Source organism: Liolophura sinensis, chromosome 10 (assembly GCF_032854445.1).
Source record: "Liolophura sinensis isolate JHLJ2023 chromosome 10, CUHK_Ljap_v2, whole genome shotgun sequence".
In the NCBI taxonomy this organism is placed as follows: domain Eukaryota; kingdom Metazoa; phylum Mollusca; class Polyplacophora; order Chitonida; family Chitonidae; genus Liolophura; species Liolophura sinensis.
This window is the reverse complement of record NC_088304.1, coordinates 23,356,924-23,380,251: the sequence shown is the minus strand read 5'-3', so window position 1 is coordinate 23,380,251 and position 23,328 is coordinate 23,356,924. Positions and strand designations below refer to the sequence as shown.

Here is a 23,328-nt window from a genome sequence, read left to right as displayed (position 1 = left end):
ATTCTGCTTAAAAAATATTGTGCTAGGAGGCATGTAGTTTGGTACTATTTAGACATGTACATTGAACAGTTAGAATTAAACCCTATCTGAGGTAAATTGACAAGAGGTCATATTTCACCAGTTACATGTGAAAATTTGCTAACTATCACACTAGTGTCCTCTCTGCCCTGGTTTTACTCTCTATGCTGTGGTGTTTTGGATGTTAGAGGGTTTGCCTCACAGTCAGAACACTCAGATTCAGTCATTAATCTGATTTGATTAAAGAAATGGTTGTAGTTCAGTGAGGAAGGTGTGCGACTAGGCTCCAGGCTTAGAAAAGGTAATTTACACATTCCTCAGCTGTTGCAGTTTTCCTCAGCCTTGGTGTACAATGTGTGGTGTACAGCATTTGCACGGCAGTTTGAGGAGTGTTGTTCACCAAAATGGCATACTAACCTGTAACACTTTGGGAAGTAAACGTTATTTTAGGACAATCATTTGTAGTGCTGAAAGCAAAAAAATTACGTTGCTCTCTGTTTTTTTTTATCTTTTTTTTTGTCAGAAAAGTAAAGACGTATGTATACGTTGTTTATTAGATGGACTAACCATGAGGTAAAAGAGGTAACTGTTTTGTTCATGTTACCATTACTTGTATGCTGGCTACAAAGATCAGATCATGTGTGGTTGTGGGATGGTCATGGTCTTCCCCCTAGCACTGCCCAGTTTCATCCCACCATAACTCTGGCTGCCGTCATATAAAGGAAATATTCATGAGTACAGCGTAATCACCAGTGAAATAAGTAAATAACTAAAAAATGGTAACAAGTATGGCGCATTGATGTTTCCAGGTGAACGTGAGCTCATCAAGTGTTGGATCCCTTCACAGTGGTGAATCTGGCATCAACCAGCAAGTCCTAATCAAACAGGAGCCAATCAAAGAAGAGACTGAGGAGCATGACGAATACATGGGATCTGCTGGTAGCCATGGTTACTACAGAGATGCAGACATGGCAGACGAAGAGTTCGATAACAAGGAGAATGTTCGGATAATCCCCGATTTGTTGAGCTCAGAATTCGGAATGAATGCTCTTGAGAGTGAGCAGAAACCCCTGCCAGCAGTTAACTGTGGGACATCACCAAGACAGGAGAGTCGTACGCCTGGTATGAATGTTCTGAGTGATACCACAAACATGTTGATGGCTTCACCAAGCAACATGCCACAGCAAGACAAGAGGTCACCGAGGGCTCTGCACCGGACTCCAGTGTCTGTGAGTGCTACACCAAAGTGTACACCTCGAACACATGGACAAACGCCTAGGTCTGTAAATCAAACTCCAGGAACAGTAGGACAGACACCCAGGTCTGCAAATCGAACACCCAACTTCCAGAGGCTCATCAAAGAAGAGATCATTATTTCTCCTGACGCCTCACGTCCAATCATCAAGATTGAGCCATCTTCACCAGAGGAAAGACAGCCGCCATGCCCCCCGCGGCGATTCCGTCACAACAGCTCTGACCCAATAACCTGTGTTCTTGACCTTCAGCCAGATGAGCTGCCTGAGGTCAACGACTCTCCACTCAGGAACCCAGCCTTGTACACAACAATCGTGGAGGACTCACCCGACACCAGCGATCTGCAGATTCGTAGGCGAAGTAACGGGAGGAGACAGTCTCGTCTCTCTGTCGGTCACCCGAGAGCCTTCACAACCGTTTTGGACTCGGTGGAAAACTCGCCCGCCATTGATGGAGAGTCTGGCCAAGAATCCCCAAATGTGGTTACCATGGTGACAGAAAGTGACGAGGAGGTGATCGGGGATTCTGGTTCTGAGGAAGTGGAAGAGAGCAGTTTGAGTGTTTCTGCCACAATGGCTACAGATGTGATCGGTGATACGTCGAATGAGGAGGAAGATGAGGTAGAACATGGTCCCCAACATAGCTCTAGCAGTCCAGACCCTTCCTCCAAAACCAGGCCCAAGAGGACGAGTTTACCTGCAGCCACGAAAGGACAGGGCAGAAAGTCAGGAGAAAATAGCAGCAAAAAAACAACAGAAAATACAAAGAGAAACTCCCTAACAGGTGGAGCTAGGAAATCTACAGAATCTGGAAATGAAAGATCTGTTGGAGCTGGAAAAAGACAGTCTCTAGGACCTGGAAAAAGACAGTCTCTAGGACCTGGAAGAAGACAGTCTTTAGGAACTGGAAACAGACAGTCTCTTGGAGGTGGAAAAAGACAATCTTCAGGAGCTGGGAAAAGACAGTCTCTTGGAGGTGGAAAAAGACAATCTTCAGGAGCAGGAAACAGAAGATCTACAGAAACTAAAGCCAGAGAGCCTGTAGACAAGCAAAGGCAGTCTGGTAGGAAATCCTTACCAGGAAAGAAGAGTAAGAAAGATGCAATGGAAAGTGATGACATGGCAGAAGGCAGTGACTCCATAGAGCAGAGCGAAGAGGACAGTGATGGTCCAGTCATGCAGAAGAAGGCCTCTAGGGGACGGCGAAGGGTTGTGACATCTTCAGAGGATGAAGAGGAGGCTGACGAAATGATGACGAAAAAGAATTCCACTGAGAAGACGAAAAAGAGCAAAGGTGCTCAGAGGGTGGAGAGTTCCTCAGAATTTGTCGGGGACAGTGAGGATGCAGAGGGCACTGAGGATGAGGAAGGAGAGGATATAAAAACAGATGAGGACTCTTTTATTGATGATGAGGATGAAGTCAGCGAGTCCTCCTCATCAGAAGGTAAGCTGAAATGTTGACATAACCACATGTATACATACTGTTCATGTACGTGACCTATCCTGTGGACGGTCGTGAGTTTTCCGCGGGGCCTGCACGGTTTCCTCCCACCATAGTGCAAGCCACTAGCGTGTAAGTGACATGTTTTACAGGGCTTGCACGGGTCCTTGAAAACCTTCAAATGACTTGAATTTTATTTTCTTAATTCAAGGATTGGAAAATGTTTGAATTTGACCATTTTTTATGTGGAGGCCGTTGAAGGTACTTGACTTTGTTTGTGTCACGTGGAGAAAGTGGTATGCAGTGGCAATCTGTGAATCATCTGGCAACGTGCTTGCACCTAAAGCGGCCGCCAGTGGTATGTATGCGGTTATAGTTTTGCGCCACTACAGACTTCCTTTTCTCCAACAGAGGGCGCTAAGATCGCCATTTTTGGGGTTGGCGGTAAGAACTTACGCTGTAGTCATTGAGAGTGATATGGTGCGTGAAAAAAAAACGCATTAGAGATGCCAGGCAACTGTCGTTTTAACGATGAATGGCTGCAGTTCCCAGATTTCAAGGACTGGCATGTGCGCGACGCCAGCAGTGCCCATCGGGCATACTGCCGATTGTGTCTCCAAAGTGTCGATGTCTCCAGTATGAGCAAGTCCGCCCTGGACTACTCGTGTCTGACAGTGGCGCTGTTAACACACACTTGTGTTGTGCGCTTTTTATTCTGACGGACAGTGGAATATTTATAAGAATCAATGATGGGTTGTCTGATTATCAGTGATGTCTGCACCGAGTGAAGGTTATGGCACCCACACAAGGCTGCGTACCGGTCGAATGCCACGGCATGGCTGTACAACGCTTACGAAATGACCTAAAAAAGTATTCAAGCTGCACCTGTTGTCGTTTGTACGCGAAAAGCGGAGATTGTGATTGTCGTTTGAGGCACTTGAATTTGTATTTTGTATTTTAAGTTCTTGAAAATCAAATAAATCCAATTAATAAATAATCTGACCTAAAACTTTGACCTGATTTTGCGTGATACGGAGTGTTCTAGTCATTTTACATAGAGTTTTTAAGCTTTGTTTGCAAGGTAGGATGATGTCCTTTTGGTAAATGTGAAATTATGACATCAATTTGAGTCTATGCATTAATGCATATATGTCAGGCGTATGTTTAGTGGAAATGATAGCAAATATAAATTAAATATATATTCTGCAGTATATTGTCATAAATAAGGTTGATGAAGCCACTGTTAAGTCTGAATTAAAGTATTAAAGAAACAGAGCCATATAGTTTTGACGTAAGTGGTCAGTGATACCATGTCTGATTTCTGGGGGGTTCCTAGGTTCTACAGAGGCTGGGTCTTCAGAAGGTGAAGAGTTTGGAAGTGAAGACGATTATGACAGTGAAGACGATGATTTTGATGAAGAAGAGGACCCTGTACCAGAGGAGAAGAGGGATGAGTTTTTTAAACTGTACACTAAGGCTAGGTAAATAAGGAGTAATTTAGGGAGCATATAGTGTGACAATAAGTGCTGTCGCATATTAGTTACACTGTGTGTAATTCGAGATGATTTTTAGTGGCGCGAAACTAGAGTTAAACGAGAATTAAGCATGGAATATGTAGGTTATGTCAAGACAGTGACTAATATTTTCTAGGCAACAGAATTTTAAAAACGATTGATTTTAAATGAAGTTAACGTTTTACAGCTTAAGAGTTTATCTAACCTATTTATTGTATTTAACATTGAAATAGCCAATCTTTCATTGGTTTGTTAAGTCATTCTACCACGATATTATCGAATCAGATTCTATTTTTATGCTACGTGCATGTTTTGTTATTGCAGAAAGCTGTACAAGTCCCGTAAATATGAAGAGGCTTTGGTGCCACTCCTGAAGGCAATACAGATATACCCTGACCCCGAACTACAGGCCATGGCGCTGAAAATACACAAGAAGGTGAAGTCGTAGATACAGACGCCAGATATTGACAACCAGAACATAGGGATGAAAATATACACGAAGGTGAAGTCGTAGATACAGACAACAGAGATAGACAACCAGAACATGGGGATGAAAATGTACACGAAGGTGAAGTCGTAGATACAGACGCCAGAGATTGACAGCCAGAATATAGAGCTGAAAATACACAAGAAGATGAAGTCGTAGATACAGACGCCAGGGATTGACAGCCAGGACATAGAGCTGAAAATACACAAGAAGGTGAAGTCGTAGATACAGACGCCAGAGACTGACAGCCAGAACATAGAGCTGAAAATACACAAGAAGGTGAAGTCGTAGATACAGACGCCAGGGATTGACAGCCAGAACATAGCGCTGAAAATACACAAGGAGATGAAGTTGTAGACGGAGATGTCAAAAACTGACATCGAGCTGTTCATCACTGCTTTCATAGCAAACATCATTTAATTTGTCGAAGCTTTTCATCTAATAGTGCTATAAAATGTAAAATGTTCCTGTGAAGTGTTCAATTTCTTCCCATAATGCATTAGACTTCCTTTTGCTGGCATGTTTATAAAGTGTTAGGATTTTGGATTCGTGTAACTTGTCAGCCTCTTCTGAAGCGAAATAATGCTCTGCAGTTGCGGTCCAAAATATATTCATACTCATTCTTGTCAAAGATGACATATTGCTCATTGCAAGGTGGGACATCAGGAACTTCAAATATTTAAATATTTTATGCTAAGAATATAATTAGTTCCATGATTTGCATTTGTATTGGTTATATATTATGACATCTGATTTTAACCAGATAAAGTTGAACTTTATCATTTGGACAGGTTTTGCATCTCTGGAAAAAAAATCATGTATCAGATTTTTTTATTAAATTTAAAACATCATGAAAACTTTCTAAAAATAGCATGTTGGTAGTACATCTGGTATCCATATTTTTACATATAAAAGTTGTCAGCGTTACAAAATATAATCAAAACTTACCTCCCAACAACTGCACCGCACCTTGTACTCTTTGTTTTTGTTGTTGTTGTTTTTCTTTTCTTTCTCTTCGTTTGTCATGTTTGTAGCAAACTAAACAGTTTGCTGGTAGAAAATGGCTCTACACTCAGACCAGACGAAGTCGATGTCTTCAACATGAATCCACACGCTACCGTCAAGGGCTGTTGGTTTAAATCCAGTCTCTGCTTGCTAACGTTAAAATCGTTGTCGAAAAGATTGTGAGGTCTTGTGGCTAGTCTGAAAACTTTGTCAAGAAGATTGTCATGTCACGATGTGTCTGGAAATCTTGGTCAAGAAGATTGTCATGTCCCGATGTGCCTGGAAACCTTGGTGAATAAGATTGTCATGTCCCGATGTGTTTGGAAACCTTTGCAAAGAGGGTTGTCAGGTTAGCGTGACAGCGCGGCGCAATGACCCAGGAGCCAGTTGCCAATGATTTCGCTATGAGTTCAACTTCAGCTCCTGCTGGCTTCCTCTCCTGCCGCAGGTGAAAAGGTCTTCCAGCAACCTGTGGATGGTCGTGGGTTTCCCCAGGGCCCTGCCCGGTCCACCCCTATTTTGCTCACTGCCGTCGTATGAGTAAAATACAGGGTAAAAACACCAATTATATAAAGGGATGAGCGCAGCAGGTCCGTTGGAGATTGAACTGCATCCAACCTATACGACAGACATAAAGTTCGTCAGTTACCTGCCAAGAATCAGTGGTTTTCTTTCGGCACTCCAGTTTTTTCCACCCTTAAGGCTAACCTCCGTCCAATATACGTGTGTAAAAAATTGTTTAGTACGGTGTTTAACACTGAAGGAAATGAATTAACATTACAACTGGGAAAAATTTAGAATAGTTTCAACATTATAAATAGCACAACTCTGGTATTTACTGAAAGGTAATGAGTTAAGCTATTCTTGGTAAACAGGTAAAATCTGAACTCATTAGTGAATATGGATTTTTGGGGGGGCAAAAAATCCCCAGTATAGCATTTTTAACTTATGTTTGACGAATTTTCCAGTGCATGCAAAAAAAGAACAATTTTATGGATAACTTCTGCCTCGGACACATTTTTGTGTGTAACAACGATCTAATTAGACATGTAATCGATTTCACATTGACAATAATTTAATAAACAACTTGCAACATCTGCTTAGTAAAGGGCTACAGTGTGATAAGCCAATGAAATGTTAAGTCTAGAAGTGAAGATCAATGGAGCTGGATTCCACACTTTATAATCCAGTCGCCTTGTACAGATCTTGTCATCATTGATACCAAATGTTCATTTGGGTTTCGACGCTTAGATTCAAAGGCCCTCGGAATAAAACTGCTGCGGAAAAGTGCCTTTGGAAACCAGTGGCCTAGTGGTTAGAGCGTCCGCTTCGAAATTGGGAAACCTGGGAGTAAACCCAGTTCGTGTCTTACCAAAGACATTAAAAATGGTCCTCGTTATTGCTGCGCTTGGGGCTCAGCACTGCTAGAGTACAGCAAGCAAACATTGCTGGTTGGCCCGGTGTCCGTATATAATATGACTGGGTGGGTGTCATCTCGGAAGTCATCGGTATGATACTTCAGTGGCCGCAGCCCTTTAACCTGCGGATGGGTGTGGGGTTTTCCGGGCTCTGCTCGGTTTGCTCCCACCATAATGCTGGCCGCCGTGGTATAAGTGAAATATTCTTGAGTACGACAATCATGCGTTTATTTATTATACAAATCAAGTAAATAAAAAAAAATACTAGGTTGTGTTCAACGTTGTATGTACATTGTAGGCCTATGATCTAAGTTAGGAGCTACATTCATTCAGCGTGTTATACTATATAAAACATATCGACATTTTTAACTGTCGGTAAAACGCTCAGGTAGGCTATTGGTTACACTTCCAGGTTCAGTTAGGGTGAGTCGAATACAAAACAGGCCTATATGTGATGTATGTACGATACGTGCATATTACTTTTTCAGTTGCCTGTTAGATCTTTCATCTACATGTATGTAATGCTGGTTTCCTCCCACCACAATACTGGCCGCCATCGAATAGGTGAATATTCTTGAGCACGGTGTAAGGCAGCAAATCAAATTAATTAATTAATTAATCTACGTACGCTTCATTGAGAGAGTCAACTTTTTAAATTTTTCACTCCATCATATGACTTTGACGTGAAATGACGAAGTGGATGTGCGATTCGATGGCGTTGTCGATAAGAGCGATAACGAAGCTATATGTAAGGATGTGCCAAGGATAAGTTATTTTCGTCACTAAAAAATTAAACAGCCGGCATATGCAAGATTACCATAGCTGTATTTATATGCAAGTGGTTTTAATACCCTAAATTGAAGTATTGAATTAAATGAAGTGCTTATCTATCCAAGATGTATTATTAGTACTTATGTTGTGTTTACAAGCGTACGATTTATTTATTTATTTCATTGGTATACGATGGCGGCCAACATTATGGTGGGAGGAAACCCACAACCATCCGCAGGTTGCTGACAAGACCTTCTCACGCAATGGCGGGAAGGAAGCCAGCTCGTATAGATTGACTGATAGATTTCGCCATTCACAATCATTTTAGTGTTTTATTTGCCATTAGCTCCCTGCTTCTGTCCGGCTCTTGATCGTTGAGTTTTCTTCTTTGTATCCAGCGCTCATTGCTTGAAATAAAGATGTTTGTCAGGTGCACGTCAAAAGGCGGTGGTTTACCCCCCCCCCCCCCCCCAACACCCCGTATTTCCTCCCCCATATACCTGATATACTTTATTTCAGCGAAAACTTCTTGAGTCCGCCAGTAAGCATCAATCGAGTGAATGAAATCAATCCTCGGTGTTCCAACTTGCATCGAGATCACCCGACCATCACTTCGCCTGACCCAGGAGCCTCCCACCAATGCGGTCGTATTGAGTTCAGTTTCAGCTCATGCTGGCTTCCTCTGCGGATGGTCGTGGGTTTCCCCCGAGCTCTGCCGGGTTTCCTAGCACCATAATGCTTAGTACGCCGTACTAGTGAAATATTCTTGAGTACGGCGTACAGACACCAATCCAATAAATAAATCAAATAAATTACATCGCCTGACCCTCTCTGCGGGCCAGGCAAGCCTTTGGGCTTAAAGATTGTCTGCTTTAGAGTCTTAGTTCTGACAAAATCCACACGCATAACACATTTTGCTCGTGTTAAGACCCGTTTTGTGTAGTTTTACTTCGCAAGCAAATCACAGTGCGCTCATTTATAAAGTACATGTATGCCCTTGTTCAGTCGTTTTCAATTGTCCAACATGTCATACTGCGCTCATGTACAATGTGCACCCGTCGTCAGTCATTTTCATTTCGCATGCATGTCATACTGCGCTCATGTACATTGCGCACCATTGTTCAGTCATTTTCATTTCGCACGCATATCGTACTGTACTCATGTGCAAAGCACGCCCTTGTTCAGCCGTTCTCATTTCGCACGCATATTATAATGCGCTCATGTACAAAGCGTGCCCTTGTTCAGTCGTTTTCATTTGGCACGTATATCATAATGCGCTCATGTACAAAGCGTGCCTTTGTTCATTCATTTTCATTTGGCACGCATATCGTACTGTGCTCATGTGCAAAGCACGCCCTTGTTCAGCCGTTTTCATTTCGAACGCATATCATAATGCGCTCATGTACAAAGCGTGCCCTTGTTCAGCCGTTTTCATTTGGCACGCATATCATACTGCGCTCATGTACAATGCGCACCCTTGTTCATTCATTTTCATTTCGTATGAGGGGCCTCCGTGGCTCAGTTGGTTAGCGCGCTAGGGCAGCATAATGACCCAGGAGCCTCTCACCAATGCGGTCGCTGTGAGTTCAAGCCCAGCTCATGCTGGCTTCCTCTCCGGCCGTACGTGGGAAGGTCTGTCAGCAACCTTCCACCCACCATAATGCTGGCCGCCGTCGTATAAGTGAAATATTCTTGAGTACGGCGTAAAATACCAATCAAATAAAATAAATAAATCATTTCGCACGCATATCGTACTGCGCTCTTGTGCAAAGCGCACCCTAGTTCAGTCGTTTTCAATTGTCCTGCATTTCATACTGCGCTCATGTACAAAGCGCGCCCTTGTTCAGTTGTTTTCATTTCGCACACATATCATATGGCGTTGAAATGCGTACATATCTATTAGTAGAATACTACAGTAATGCCAAAAAGAACAAAGAATGCGACGCATCTAATCACAGTACGTGTACACTGACAATGGACAGACCAGTACTTGATCTTTCCCATTGGGACGAGCACCAAACAAGAAAATAACAAAGACTTCCAGCATAAAAAGTCTCCCGACATGCACGACCTCACTTAGGATTAAACCCGGATCTGTCTCTTATGAGGCTGTCGCTCTAACCACTCGGCCACGGCATTGTGGCCTGGCCTCTACAAGAGCACGCCTGAACAACATATAGCGGAGATATTATAGTTGGGCTGCAGGATGTGAGAGGGAAGGAAGGGCAGCGATATCGCTGTAGTAACAACCATCCTCTTACTTACACGTACCTCTCTCACTTCAGCTCAGATATAATCGTGAAGGAATTTACTACACGAAAGATTTGTTTGCCTCAACACAATCGACACGGCGTAAAACCTCAATCAAATAAAAAAGTCAAAACAATAGACCACTTTTTTGGTATATAAAGCCTTTGTGTGATAATGTTATAAAGGAGGATCTAACACGTATAATAAATTTTTTTGCACTTTTCAGCTAACAATTGCGCAAAACCTGGATTTTGATCATATTTATATTTCTAATATATTCATAAATATTATCATAATTCTGATTAAGTGTATATGTGTAGAATTAAACAGCAAATTTACATTCAGATACATTTATTAGAGAAGCATCACATCATTATTTATATGTAGAGTAAAGTATGTAAACTTGGCAGAGTGACTTTTGAATGATGATATTATAGATAACGTTATTGCTATACACAGTCTATGTTATGTATTGAAATACTTGTTCCTTTTTTTCAACAGAATGCTTCACTTTGGTCTAAAGGGGTATTGTATTGTGGTATATACTATCTTTCAGTAATACACCGATACTCAGTTTTAGCATCCAGGAGCGGTAGATCCAGAGTCAATCCTGAGTCGAGTCACACCTAAGGCTTTTAAAGAGAAAGTTGTAACTTCCTTGCTTTGCGTTCAGCATGAAGGGGATAGTGCAACTTAACTGGTTGACCCGTATGAGTAAATGGCTCGGGGCTTACTTGCCTTCGGTAGGTCGTCTCAGTGAAGCAGCACTAGATTAAAGAGGGGTGGAAATCCGTCCTGCAATAAGGAGGCACATTACATGCACTCTAAGGATTCCTTCCTCATCATATGACTGAAAAATTGTTAAGTACGACGTTAAACCCCAAGCTATCACTCACTCACTCACTCACTCACTGTTTTAGCATCATACATATTATGATGTGAAATTAAACAGATTAGATTTAACACATGAGTGTAGACCTATTTGTGATACCTATTGATTACCTGAGAACAAACTGATCGACATTTTTACCTGTCGGGGTATTTTCACCACTTACACAGGTAGATTTATACTCATGTCAATGCTAGCCCCTCAAATATAGGTTACTGGGTTGAATTTGTTTCACCTGACAAGATGGCCCGGCCGGTCCGCCAGGAAGAGCTCGTGTCCCTGCTGGAGTACCTATCCACACATCTCCCAGGTTCTATCAGGGTGAGCCATACAAAATATGCGGTGTATATTCACCACATATGCTTATTTTACTTTTCTTGATTGTGGAAATGTGTTTCATAATTAGGAGAGAGAAAAAACTTTAATATCTCAAACTATCATGTACACCTCGCCACCTCAGATTTAACCTCCGTATAACCTCCATGATGAAAATATTATCTGTAACCGACAGAAACCGGATTTTAGCGTGAAATGAGAAAGCCGCTGTCTCGTATTGAGCGTTATGAGTTATGGCAGGGTAATTTAGTGAAATCTTCACAGTTCTGAGCTTCTGTCCTGGGGATATTTCCTTATTAAATGCATTCAGTTATAAACCCTGCTATACAACTTCCATGTATACATACATACATATTGGTTTCTACCTGTCGCACTGCATGTGGTATAATGCTATGACAGGCATGGCTTGAATACCAGGTAACGGATTTATTTACCTGTTTGCTTGATTATTGTGTTGAGCCACTCTGTTGTGTCAGTTAATCTTGATGTTCATGTTTCTGAATGTAGGTGCTGAACATTGCCCAGAACCTGGTAGAAGGCCGGTGTGACAGTCAGCAGTTCTGGGTGGATCAGTGGCCGCACCCTCGGGCCATCCTTGTTACTATCGTACCCGGAAAGGTAATGTGTCTGTATGCGATGTGGGTAGAGGATTGAAACGCTTTTACACTGAATATTACCTGTCACAATGTGACTTTTCTTGTCAAATCGTTTGCAGTGTATAAAATAGAACAGACCACCATACCCTTGCACCTTTATACGTGCAACATACAGAGAAAACCCTGAGCAGTGAAGCCAGTATGTTAAAAAGTTATGCTTTGAATGCCCGTGTACATCTGTTCTTATAGTGTATTGTTTTCTCGTGCCTATATCGTGAGAAAGACACTCGAAGATAAACCTCAGAACTTTGACATGTTTACCCTCGTTTTGACATCGTTATATCTACATCCGGAAATCGTGGAATTCCATCCCTCCCCACGAAATGTTAGCTGTTGTTCAAAACCGAATTGTCATACACCTGGTCGCGACCCGCCACGGTAAGTTGTTGATGTACAATTGAAACATTCGTACGTGGGAAGATCTGCCAGCAACCTGCGTATGGTCGTGGGTTTCCCCCGGGCTCTATCCGGTTTCCTCCCACCATAATGCTGGCCGCCGTCGTATAAGTGAAATATTCTTGAGTACGGCATAAAACACCAATCAAATAAATACATAAAACAATTGAAACATTTGTCCAGAGGGATAGAATTCAACGTTTTCTTAGAGTAAAGGCATAAGGATGTCAACAAATTACCACTTTAAAGCGTAGAGAGCAGGCTAGCTGTAGAATTCTGTTAATCACGCTGTTTTTAGTTTGAACACATATCGCATTGCGCTCATCTGTACCGTACGATTTTGTGTAGCTTTAGTTCGCACGAACATCGCAGTGCACCCATGTGAAAGGTACTGTCTTGCACAGTTTCAGTTCACACGCATGTGTAAGATACGATATTGTTCAGTTTCAGTTCGCTCGAAATCGGGTGGAGGTCTGGGCTCTAGACTCCGACTGCCTCAAATGGCTACTCGAGCATGTCATCGACTGGACACAAGATGTGTTTGTCATAGGTATGGCTACGTTTATGTAGCTAGTACATTCAAGATATGAAAGCTACATTCATTGGAATGTGCAGAGCTAGTGTGCAAGATGGTTGTACAGTGTACAGATGAAGAGCATATAATTAGGAGGGCCTCCGTGGCCGAGTGCTTTAGCACAGAATTTGTCCTCAAAAAGAGTGCTTCTTTAGAAGCAAATACACATGCAATTGTCATAAAATATTACTTTTGGTGCTGAAGTCTTTTTCCATTTTTCAAGTGGGATATTACCCAACCTTTCAGCTAGGGGGCCTCCGTGGCAGAGGGGATTAGCAGGTCAGCACGGCACAATAACCCAGGAGCCTCGCACCAATGCGGTGGCTGTGAGTTCAAGTCCCGCTCATGCTGGCTCTCTCTCCGGCCGTACGTGGAAACATCTGTCAGCAACCTGGGAATGGTTGTGTGTTCATAATGCTGGCCGGCGTCGTCTAAGTGAAATATTCTTGAGCGCGACGTAAAACAATAAATCAAATATATAAATATATAAATAAATATAATTATTTTGTCTGTATACGGTGTGGTGCTAGGGAGTGTGTAATGTTCTACTATTTAAGCATTTACATGAACAGTTAGAATAAAACCTTAACTGAGGTAAATTGACAAGAGGCCGTATTTTTACCGGTTACATGTGACCATTTGCCAGCTATTACACTGTCGTCCCTGTTTACCTTCTAAGTCTTTTATTATACTAAACCCTAAAATATGTAAAAATCGAAATATCACTTACCTCAACGCACACGGCAACTTGGAGAGGGTATGATGGTGAATCCACGGGCCTTTGTCAGGTATTAATTTGCAATATATGATTTGATTCAGGGTGTAACGTGTCCTGCTATACCGTTATTACCACTGCAATGATTTCTCCATCGTTATTCCTTGTACCTTATCTGTTTTAAATGCCGACATATTCATTAGTATAGTGCTGCTTCACTGCAACTCCATGCCGAAGACACCAAACATGACGTCGAACCAAGTCACCGTATAGTAACACCAGATTCCATTTATTGTGAACCCTGAACGAGGAAATATGACGACTGTCAGCATAAAAGTCTCCTGAAATGAACCACTCCAAACATTAGGTCACCGGACTGTGGCCTGGTGTGACTTAAAAGTCTACCATGCGGGAGAGTAGTCGGAAAGTGGGAGTTTGATCCAACCAAACGGTAGAAACTACCATCTTACCCTTATCTGGCCTTCTCAGTTGTAATCGACAGGTCCTTTACTATACACAAAGATTATTTTATTTCTCTGCTCTAGCCCCACAACACACTACACCGTTGTCAGGAATGCAGTCATGAGACGACTTTTATTTATTTGTGAAGTATATGAAACACACATGTCAGTGCTGTTTTTAATGCAAGTTTCTCTGCTTTTCCCCCAGGAATACAGTTAAAGTTCAAACGAACCCTGTTATCCTGCGTTCCTCAGCCTGACAAGATAACCTTCAGCGCGGATGATCAGACCGTCTTCTTGTGGCCGGCCGGCCGACAACCACCAGATAATGTGTGAGTGAGAGAATGGTAGTTTGGATGCAGTTATGTACAGTGTATTTATTTATTTATTTATTTGGCTTGTGTTTTACCCCGTACTCAAAAATATTTCACTTATACAGTAACGGACATATTATGATGGGAGGAAACCGGGAAGAGCACGGGGGGAAACATATGACCATCCGCAGGCTGAAGGCCGATTATCCCAAATACGACAGCAGAGGAAGCCAGCCCTAGCAGAGTAATCGCTGTGTAGTACATTATACATCCGAAAATGTGCTGGAGGAAAAAACGTTACTCATCACAACATTCCAATTAATAGAGAGTTACTGGCATCTCCCAAGCTCGATTAGGGACAAATTAAACTGTATGCGTATTCTTATGTTTGTATGTTTGTATGGGGATTTACGTCGTACTTAACAATATTTATCATATGACGAATGGGGCTGAGGTTTGATCTCTCCATTCATATAAGTGTCGTCGTACCGGTACGCGATGGTCGCAGGAATTAGTCGATTAAAGCTATTTAAATCCGTTGTCCTGGATTTCAGAGAGCTTCCAGAGGGACTGCGTCTGGGAAGGCTCCGCCCTGAACATGCCGCGACGGTCACAGCCAACTGGCGTCACGCCACCAACCCCGCCAAAACCCGAAACTTCATCATCTGTTTGATTCAGAACTTCCACAGCAGCTGTCTTTTGGATGAACACGGAACAATGGTCGGATACTGCGCCCAGTACCACTACGGAGCCATCGGCTTCCTCCACGTGGAGCCTGCATATCGGCGCCGTGGTCTGGCCACAATCATGTTGAAGGACATGATCCGACAGATCGCGGACACGGGTAGACAGCCTTATCTATTGGTCGAATCGTACAATACTGCCTCCATGGATCTAGTATCCAAGCTTGGATTTCAAATGTTTGAAAAGCCACTTTGTTTTGCTGTTTGGAAAGCAAGTTAAAAAAAACGCAGATGCTTCATTCAGGCAGACATTGGTAAGGGAACGTAACCTGGTCTCTTATTGCAGAGATTTCAAAGGCTTGAAAAGCCACTTTGTTTTGCTGTTTGGAGAGCAAGTTGAAAAAAAAAAGCAGATGCTTCATTCAGACAGACATTGGTAAGGGAACGTAACCTGGTCTCTTATAGCAGAGATTTCAAAGGTTTGACAAGCCACTTTGTTTCATTACTCGAGACCAAGGTAAAGAAGCTAGGCGCTTTAGTCAGATTGATATTAGCAACTGAACGTAAACTTCAACTAACTAGGTGTTTTTAGTACATAAACTATACGTTCGTTAACATTTGCAAGTATCCTAAATACTTAGCGATAGCATCGATAAACGGAAAATTTATTTTGGTGTTTTACGCCGTACTTCAGAATATTTCACTTATACGACGGCGACCAGTTTTATAGTGAGAGGAAACTGGGCAGAGCGGACGGGATCCACAGGAAAGTTAATTACCTTATCGTTTTATGAAATGTTTGCATTTTCATCTGAGCGTTCATGCAACACATCCTTATCAAGCGGGGATTCGCCATGGCTGCAATATCCCCGAACATGATTTCGTGTCGCCTTGCACGCAGGCCTTTTGTTATATCATTATACTGATACGGATCAACCAGTCGTTGCACTATCCCTTCATGGTTAACGCCAGGCGAGGAAGTTACAACTTCCTCTTTTAGGATCTTAGGTGTGACTGAGGTACGTATTTTATTATCGACAACTCATATACTAGACTGGTACACGATTTGGTTACTGATTTCATCCATTCCCCTCGAACATACCTCGTGCCTTTTCAACATCAATGCAAACCTTTCACGGTTTCTCTTTGCATGATTCCATCCTAATTTCTCACTGTATATACTTTCTTAGTTCTTTGGTGGTTTGTGTTAAACGTCGTTTTGGGGAATTGACCTTGCGACTATTGACATATATTGACGGCTGATATATGAATGTCTGTTTCGACCAACTGATCAATTAACTCAAAACGGAGTTGATCACTGTCTCATGAAATATACAGATAACACAAATAATTCACTACATGTACTATTTATTCCATAGAACTTAACCATCCATAAATTTACAGCACTGACAGTATGGTTCGCATCCTTCAGTATAAAACGCCTTGACATAGTTTTTCCTGGGTGAAAAACTTGACTATCATCTTCTCCTCGCTGCCTCGTTTTATTTTTTAGGTTGTTGTCTTTTATATTTTATGCCTGCCTAAATCGGGATTCTTCGAGCATCACAGATACCAGGTCCTGTTTCTTTGTTTTTATGTTATTGGTCATTAAATTTCATGACTACACAGCAGTTGAGAAATGCATTTGAGCATTGACATCAAATGAAATGCTATTAACAACATTGCGTTTTGTTTACCTAATTCTCCTGGACCAAGCCATAGTGGCAGAGAACATACAAAGTGCTACTCTCTGAGCATTTACATGAAGAAAATATCTAACTGACAGAGGTAAATTTAAAAAGGGCCGAATTTCTTCAGTTACATATGAACGTGTTGAACGTGTTTATTGATCAGCAAACACCATGTTGCTAAAAGTAGACATCAACTGAACTGAATGTCACTCTGGAAAAGATCGTTGGGTACATGAAAAGTTGCGATCAAACTCAGCTAAGATACGTATTTTGATGACTGTTGACTGTTTGTCTTAGCATAATTCCGTCCTAATATTTATACTTTATGTACCTTCTTAGCTCTTTTGTGGCTTTGTCGTCCACAGTTTCTGTGCAATTGATGAATTCATTTTATGACGATTGTAATATACTAAAAAGTGCGAACAATGTAAAATGTGGCAGTGTCAGAAACAGGGCTTAGATTTAAGCCGATAGCAATTTAGGTAACTGGTGTCGCCCAATATCCAGCATGCCACTGGTTTTTGAATACATAGGACATCATCTGAGGCAATGAGATCTTTCCGTCGAAACCGAGCTTATGCAGTCTAACATTATGAATTAGAAATATGTTCTAACTTCATTTTCTGTGCAAAAATATTGACGTCCAGCATATCCACCCTTGAAGCTTGTGAACAAGGACACAGGATTGGATGGCCTGGTGTCAGTATAATGTGAGCGGGTGGGGTGTGATGTCCTCGGCACATGATACTTCATTGGCGGCAGCACTTCGACGCCATGGACTCGCCCTGCCACAAGAAGACAAGTGTATATCTACACACACCTAATGGCTCCTCCTCGTCAAAGTGTTAAGCACCACGTTAAAATTCAAGCATACATACATACATGCATACATACCAGTCCTGCTTCTGGCTCCAAACTGAATACTTTTGTTGGCGTAACGGAATATTGCATTTGATATTATGTTCCAGTAACATGGTCAATTTTAGCACCACTTATAACATTACGTGGAATTGAACACATTAATTTTCGTAATCTTGCACATTGTGCAAAGAGGCAGTCGAGCCTGAAGTCATTTGCTGTGCGGTAACTTACCGTTGTTCACGTCCGTCGTTTTTGAAGATTCGAGTTGCGTTCTTTTTGTACTTCTAAGAGACTTGGGTCTGTCATCAACCTGCGGATGGTCGTGGGTTTCTTCCGGACTCTGCCCTGTTTCCTCCCACCATAATGCTGGCAGCCGTTGTATGAGTGAAATATTCTTGAGTACGGCATAAAACACCAATGAGGTAAATAAATAACCCTCAGAGACATGATATATACATAAAACACTGTCTAAAAAGATAAGTTAACGACATGTCCTTCATAGTTGTTTCCCAATCTTCGCATAGTTGTTTCTTATCGCAAACTCCTTTGCTCCAGTCTTCTTTGTCAACAACCACAACGCATTGTGCATCGTATTCCGCAGTTCTGTCGTGACCAGTGTCTCGAGAATTCGAGAATCCCATGCATCTGTCAACAACCTGAGGATGGTCGTGGGTTTCCACCGGGTTCTGACCGTTTCCTCCCACCATAATGCTGGTCGCCGTTGTATAGGCCTAAGTGAAATATTCTTCAGTACGGCGTAAAACACCAGTCAAATGAATAAATAACTGTAGTAGATCGGTACACTATCTTCGGTAGCACACGTGCGTCTAGCCAGGTTTGAAAAAGGTAAGTCGTCTTCACACTTTTCGAACGTTTCGGCAAACTGTAAACATTAACAGCCTACTCGTGGTGCCGTTTCATTTTTGACTGATATCTGCTAGCTAACCCATTTTAATTCGATTATTTCTTACATTTCTTTTCAATTCATCTTTGTATGTTCGCCATAGCCTTTCGTGTCTTGCAGCTTTGATTTACAAATCATGCCGTTGTCATGTTGCTCACTGTCAGACACGATTTACTTTTTTGTTCTGTTTTGTTGCAAGAAAAAAAATACGTGTCTGTAGTGCGAAATCACAGATATAGCTCAGTCATACACAAGTCATTTGGATCTGGACATTAGATATAAGAAATGAAGTCGAGTCTGATTGGTTATATATGGCAGATATAGGCTTCCCACTAGGCCTACATCTGCGGAAAGCTACCGCCAGAATATTTTGGACTAGTCGGGGATTTGATAGTGTTTAACACAATGCTCAAGAGATTTTACTTATCAGAGCGGAAAAATGTAGCGCTTTGTCTTACAAAGGATCGAACAACATCAATCATTTTGCAAGAAAATCAAGAAAAAAACTTTAAATATATCACGCCGTCATCTGTCTCAACACTTCAGCTTTAATAACTTTCTATTTTTGCACGTAATGAAAATCTTTACATGGCTGTGTTGTTTAACTGGTATATACCAGATATTAACGTGAACTGACAAAGCGGTTGTTCGATATTGAGGGCTGGCAGTTACTGTGGGACCATTTAGTGTAACCGGGGCCGAGATAATTAGCGTGCCAGCTCGGCGTAATGATCCAGCCCATGTTGGCTCCTCTTCGGCCGTAGGCCTACGTGATAAATCTACCAACAATTTGCGGATGGTCATGGGTTTCCCCTCGGGCTCTGTCTGATTTCCTGTCACCATAATGCTGGCCGCCGTCGTATAAAAGTTTGGGTGAGTGAGTGAGTGCTTGGGGTTTAACGTCGTTCTCAACAATTTTTCAGTCATATGACGACGAAGGAATCATTAGGGTGCATGTACGTGTAATGTGCCTCCTTGTTGCAGGACGGATTTCCACCGCTCTTTTATTTAGTGCTGCCTCACTGAGACGACTTACCGAAGGCAAGCAAGCCGCCCCGCCCGAGCCATTATACTGATACGGGTCAACCAGTCGTTGCACTATCTCCTTCATGCTGAACGCCAAGCGAGGAAGTTACAACTTCCTCTTTTAAAGTCTTAGGTGTGACTCGATCAAGGATTGATCCTGGATCTACCGGTCCCGAAGCGGACGCTCTAACAACTGTGCTATCCGGGCCGGTCCTATAAACGTTGAAGTCAACACACAGTTTACATACATTGTAAATATAGCGTAATGGTATAATAGTCCATCGCGCAGTTAATACATTGAGTTGTGTTGTCAATAGTCCCTCTTTGCGACACAAAAATAGGCCTACTGGACAACGTTTGCCTCCAAAAGCAATATTAATTGTGTTTTGTCGCCCCTAATTTCATTAAAGTGCTACTTTAAAGTTATATGAGGGACACCGTAAGGAACACAGCACGGTTCAAATTTATTACGATGAATCACACTATTAAACCCCAATTAGTGAAGAGTCCTCAGAAACAAAATCTTCAGCAGTTTCCGTAAAATTTTCCTGATGTGACGTGCTAATATTCCTTATGTGACGATGAATCGGGAAGATGAAACGTCAAGGCATTTATGCTGGAATGACGTCATGCGCATTTGAAAGTACGATGTGAAGTCCTTACGTCATACCAAGTAAACTGGAAACGACAGAAAACTTTTGTTTCTGTATAATCCTTCGAAACTAACAACAGCGTTTTCATACAATTCAATTTTTTTATAATTTTTGAAAGCAATTAAGATTATCTCGACCCTTATCATTTTCCCTGCTTTTTAGACATACAGGTCTTCACACTGAAGTAGCTCTTTAAATGTTCAGCTTGAAGTCGTTTTTGTGCGGAATATAACATACACATTCTATTAATCCAACGTTACAATAATATAACTATATATTATATTGAATATGACGCGGTGTTATGTTATCATCAAATAATTCATTCTAGCATCACTCAGACCATAGATTTTCTGTTGCAATAAACAGACTATTTTTGGAGTGATTTCTCAGCCATTTTGTCTCTACATCGAGATTATTTATTTATTTATTTATTTCATTAATTGGTGTTTGACGCCGTACTCAGCGATATGTTAGCGTGAAGTCGGTATAAAAAGGGAGCTGACCCCATATATCTGACTTCACTGAGATAAGGAAATGCCCATATGGCCGTACCATCGGCATGATGCACTCACGAATTGCGAGCAGCTACTAGCCAATCCGTAAAGGTATATTGTGAACGAAAACTTCGATTCAAGTCTGCTTGTGTGTTTATGAAATCCTTTGTTCTCGATTCTAGAGAGTCCCAGGGGGACTCAGGCTGGGAAGACTCCATCCTGAACATACAGAAACGCTCACAACCAACAGGCATCACACGACAAACCCCTCCAAAAGCCGGAACTTCATCATATGATCCAGTACTTCAGCAACTGTCTCTTGGACGAACAATTAAGGGACAGTGGTCAGGTACTGCGCCCAGTACCATTACAGAGCTATCGGCCCAATACGTTAATCCAGCACATCGGCGCCATGGTCTGGCCACATTCTTGTTGAAGGACTTTGGTTCGACTGATCGGGGACACGTTCAGGCAGCCGACAGGCAGATGACAAAGAGATGATGTCTTGCTTATTGGACAAGTTAAGGAACGCAAACATTCCGTTGGACATTAGCAACAGAACGTTACCTATAAGTAGAGATTTAATTCGTTCGACCAGTTACACTGTTTGGAAAGAAATTTAAAAACCCTGACAAGTCATTCCCATTGCCAATGGCAACCAAACGCCTTATTTTGAGTGACAATTTCAATCAAACGTAGAATTGAACTAACTCGGGGCTCTTGGTATACAAATCATACTTGTGGGGTTTTGTTCATATCTTAAATATAAGCAGGACAAATATTAACCACAACCTTAATGGCAAAATAGTTTTTGGGGCTTCTTGCATTTTCAGTTTGAAGTCTATCAGCAAATACTTCGTCCTTTTCAACAAAAACTATTGACAAGGGAAAGGTATACATTCAAAATGGTTTTGTGCCACAACAGAACGACATGTAACTCAGCAGTGCATGGTCTAATCAAATATACAGGAAAGAAAAACAATTCCTTCCAGCTTCTAAACACGAGCAATATTTATTTCATAAAATTCCACCATCCATAATTACACACCAATGGTGGCCGTGTCATCCAAACATTGACATCTTTCCTTTCACAACACTCTAATGCTATTATACAGACTGGTTAATATATAGGACGGATTAATAAATTTGCATATTACCACCCAGAAACAGTTCTTTTCATACACGCCATAATGTATTCTCATCCGGACTACAGAGGAAATCATATAGAATCGTATACACCAGTGTGGATACAGGTATAAAAATTAAGTTCCGCCGAGAAATATCCCACGTTAACAAGGCTTGGAATGTGAAGATGACATTTATTGACATGTCAGGTGACACAACTGCTTAGCGACGTCGACTGTCAATGAACATCCAAAGAGCTGTCGCGCTGGCAGGCTAACCACCTCGGCCACGGAGGCCCGTTTCCGTTGAGAGCAAAACGTTAAAATGGAGCACTACAATTCAAGTTCTGGGAACTTGGCTTTGCCGTGATCCATTCATTATAAATAAATAACCAGAATTAGGAATCATACAGCCATAATATCACAGATACAGGGTAATTACAAAAATCCAATTAGCTTGCAATTTCTTTGTGGAAGACGGGCCGGGCTCCACTTGCCCGAAGCCCTCCTTAAGTCACAAGCACGTAACTGTCATGAACCAGTTTCATGAAGCGTACTTAGTGTTTTGTAGCCCTTACCTAAGTGCACTTTATATTTCTACAACGTAGGCTGTCATGGTAGTTAACTAAGTGCGCTTCAAGAAACCGGCCCCATGATATGTAATGACTACGCTGCTGATTGCCATGGTACACTTTCATGTAGTAATGTCTACTTAAGAGAGCTTCGTGCAAGCCATCCAGGCTACGCCTGAGTTCATCCCACCTTCTCAACAGGGTTGACTCCTGCATCCCTGATGAGTAATTCAAGTACATTTCAAATGCATGCATGTAACAGGTTTCGACCAATGAAGTAGTAGAGCGAAAGTGCCTCCATGTCCATTCAGAGTATCCGTCTTAATAAAGTATGCACTACAGACTTGAGGTGAACATAATCACACAGTATCGAATTCAAGAGCATGTGACTGAAAATATCTGCCTCGTGATGCTTACGACTCTATGAAAATCCAGATTTATGCAGGAATACAATATAATTTTAGACGCAGAGCATAGAGACTAAAACCAGAACAGCGACGACAGCGTGAGAGCTTGCACATGGCCACACGTAACCGGTGAAACAATATGACTAACTTGTAACTGCAGCGAAGCCAAAGAGCCGTTGACTATGTCAAGGTGCGTGGGAACAGGTTCCGACCTAACCAGATTTGTATTTGTAGGTGCCCATGATGTATAGTCTATTTATTTATTTATCAGATTGGTTTTTACGCCATACTCAAGAATATTTCACTTACACGACGGCGACCAGCATTATGGTGAGAGGTAACCAGGCAGAGCCCGGTGAAACCCACGACCATCCGCAGGTAGCTGGCAGACCTTCCCACTGTACAGTCTAAGGCA

At 41.9% G+C, this 23,328-nt stretch overlaps 2 protein-coding genes across 2 annotated transcripts in view; both read left to right on the top strand.

The window, feature by feature from the left end:
• The window catches only part of LOC135477002 (DNA excision repair protein ERCC-6-like), a 123,698-nt gene extending 118,321 nt beyond the window's left edge, over window positions 1-5,377 (top strand). Inside the window, exons 18-20 of the mRNA XM_064757150.1 lie at window positions 828-2,715; window positions 4,049-4,193; window positions 4,551-5,377. Of these exons, the coding sequence (XP_064613220.1) occupies window positions 828-2,715; window positions 4,049-4,193; window positions 4,551-4,674 (2,157 nt within the window). The 3' untranslated portion in view covers window positions 4,675-5,377. The remainder of the gene's footprint in view (window positions 1-827; window positions 2,716-4,048; window positions 4,194-4,550) is intronic.
• Window positions 5,378-11,289: 5,912 nt separating this feature from the next.
• On the top strand, window positions 11,290-15,461 carry LOC135477001 (uncharacterized). Its single transcript, XM_064757148.1, has 5 exons — window positions 11,290-11,367; window positions 11,890-12,000; window positions 12,885-12,984; window positions 14,393-14,516; window positions 15,053-15,461. The coding sequence occupies exons 1-5, from the start codon at window positions 11,290-11,292 to the stop codon at window positions 15,459-15,461; spliced, it is 822 nt and encodes a 273-aa protein (XP_064613218.1).
• Window positions 15,462-23,328: the final 7,867 nt, after the last annotated feature.

Coding starts and splice junctions, on each gene's coding strand:
- LOC135477001 (XM_064757148.1), top strand. CDS start 11,290: ATGGCCCGGCCGGTCCGCCAGGAAGAGCTCGTGTCCCTGCTGGAGTAC. Junction 12,985..14,392: donor ACAAGATGTGTTTGTCATAG/GTATGGCTACGT, acceptor CTTTTCCCCCAG/GAATACAGTTAAAGTTCAAA. Junction 14,517..15,052: donor CGACAACCACCAGATAATGT/GTGAGTGAGAGA, acceptor CCTGGATTTCAG/AGAGCTTCCAGAGGGACTGC.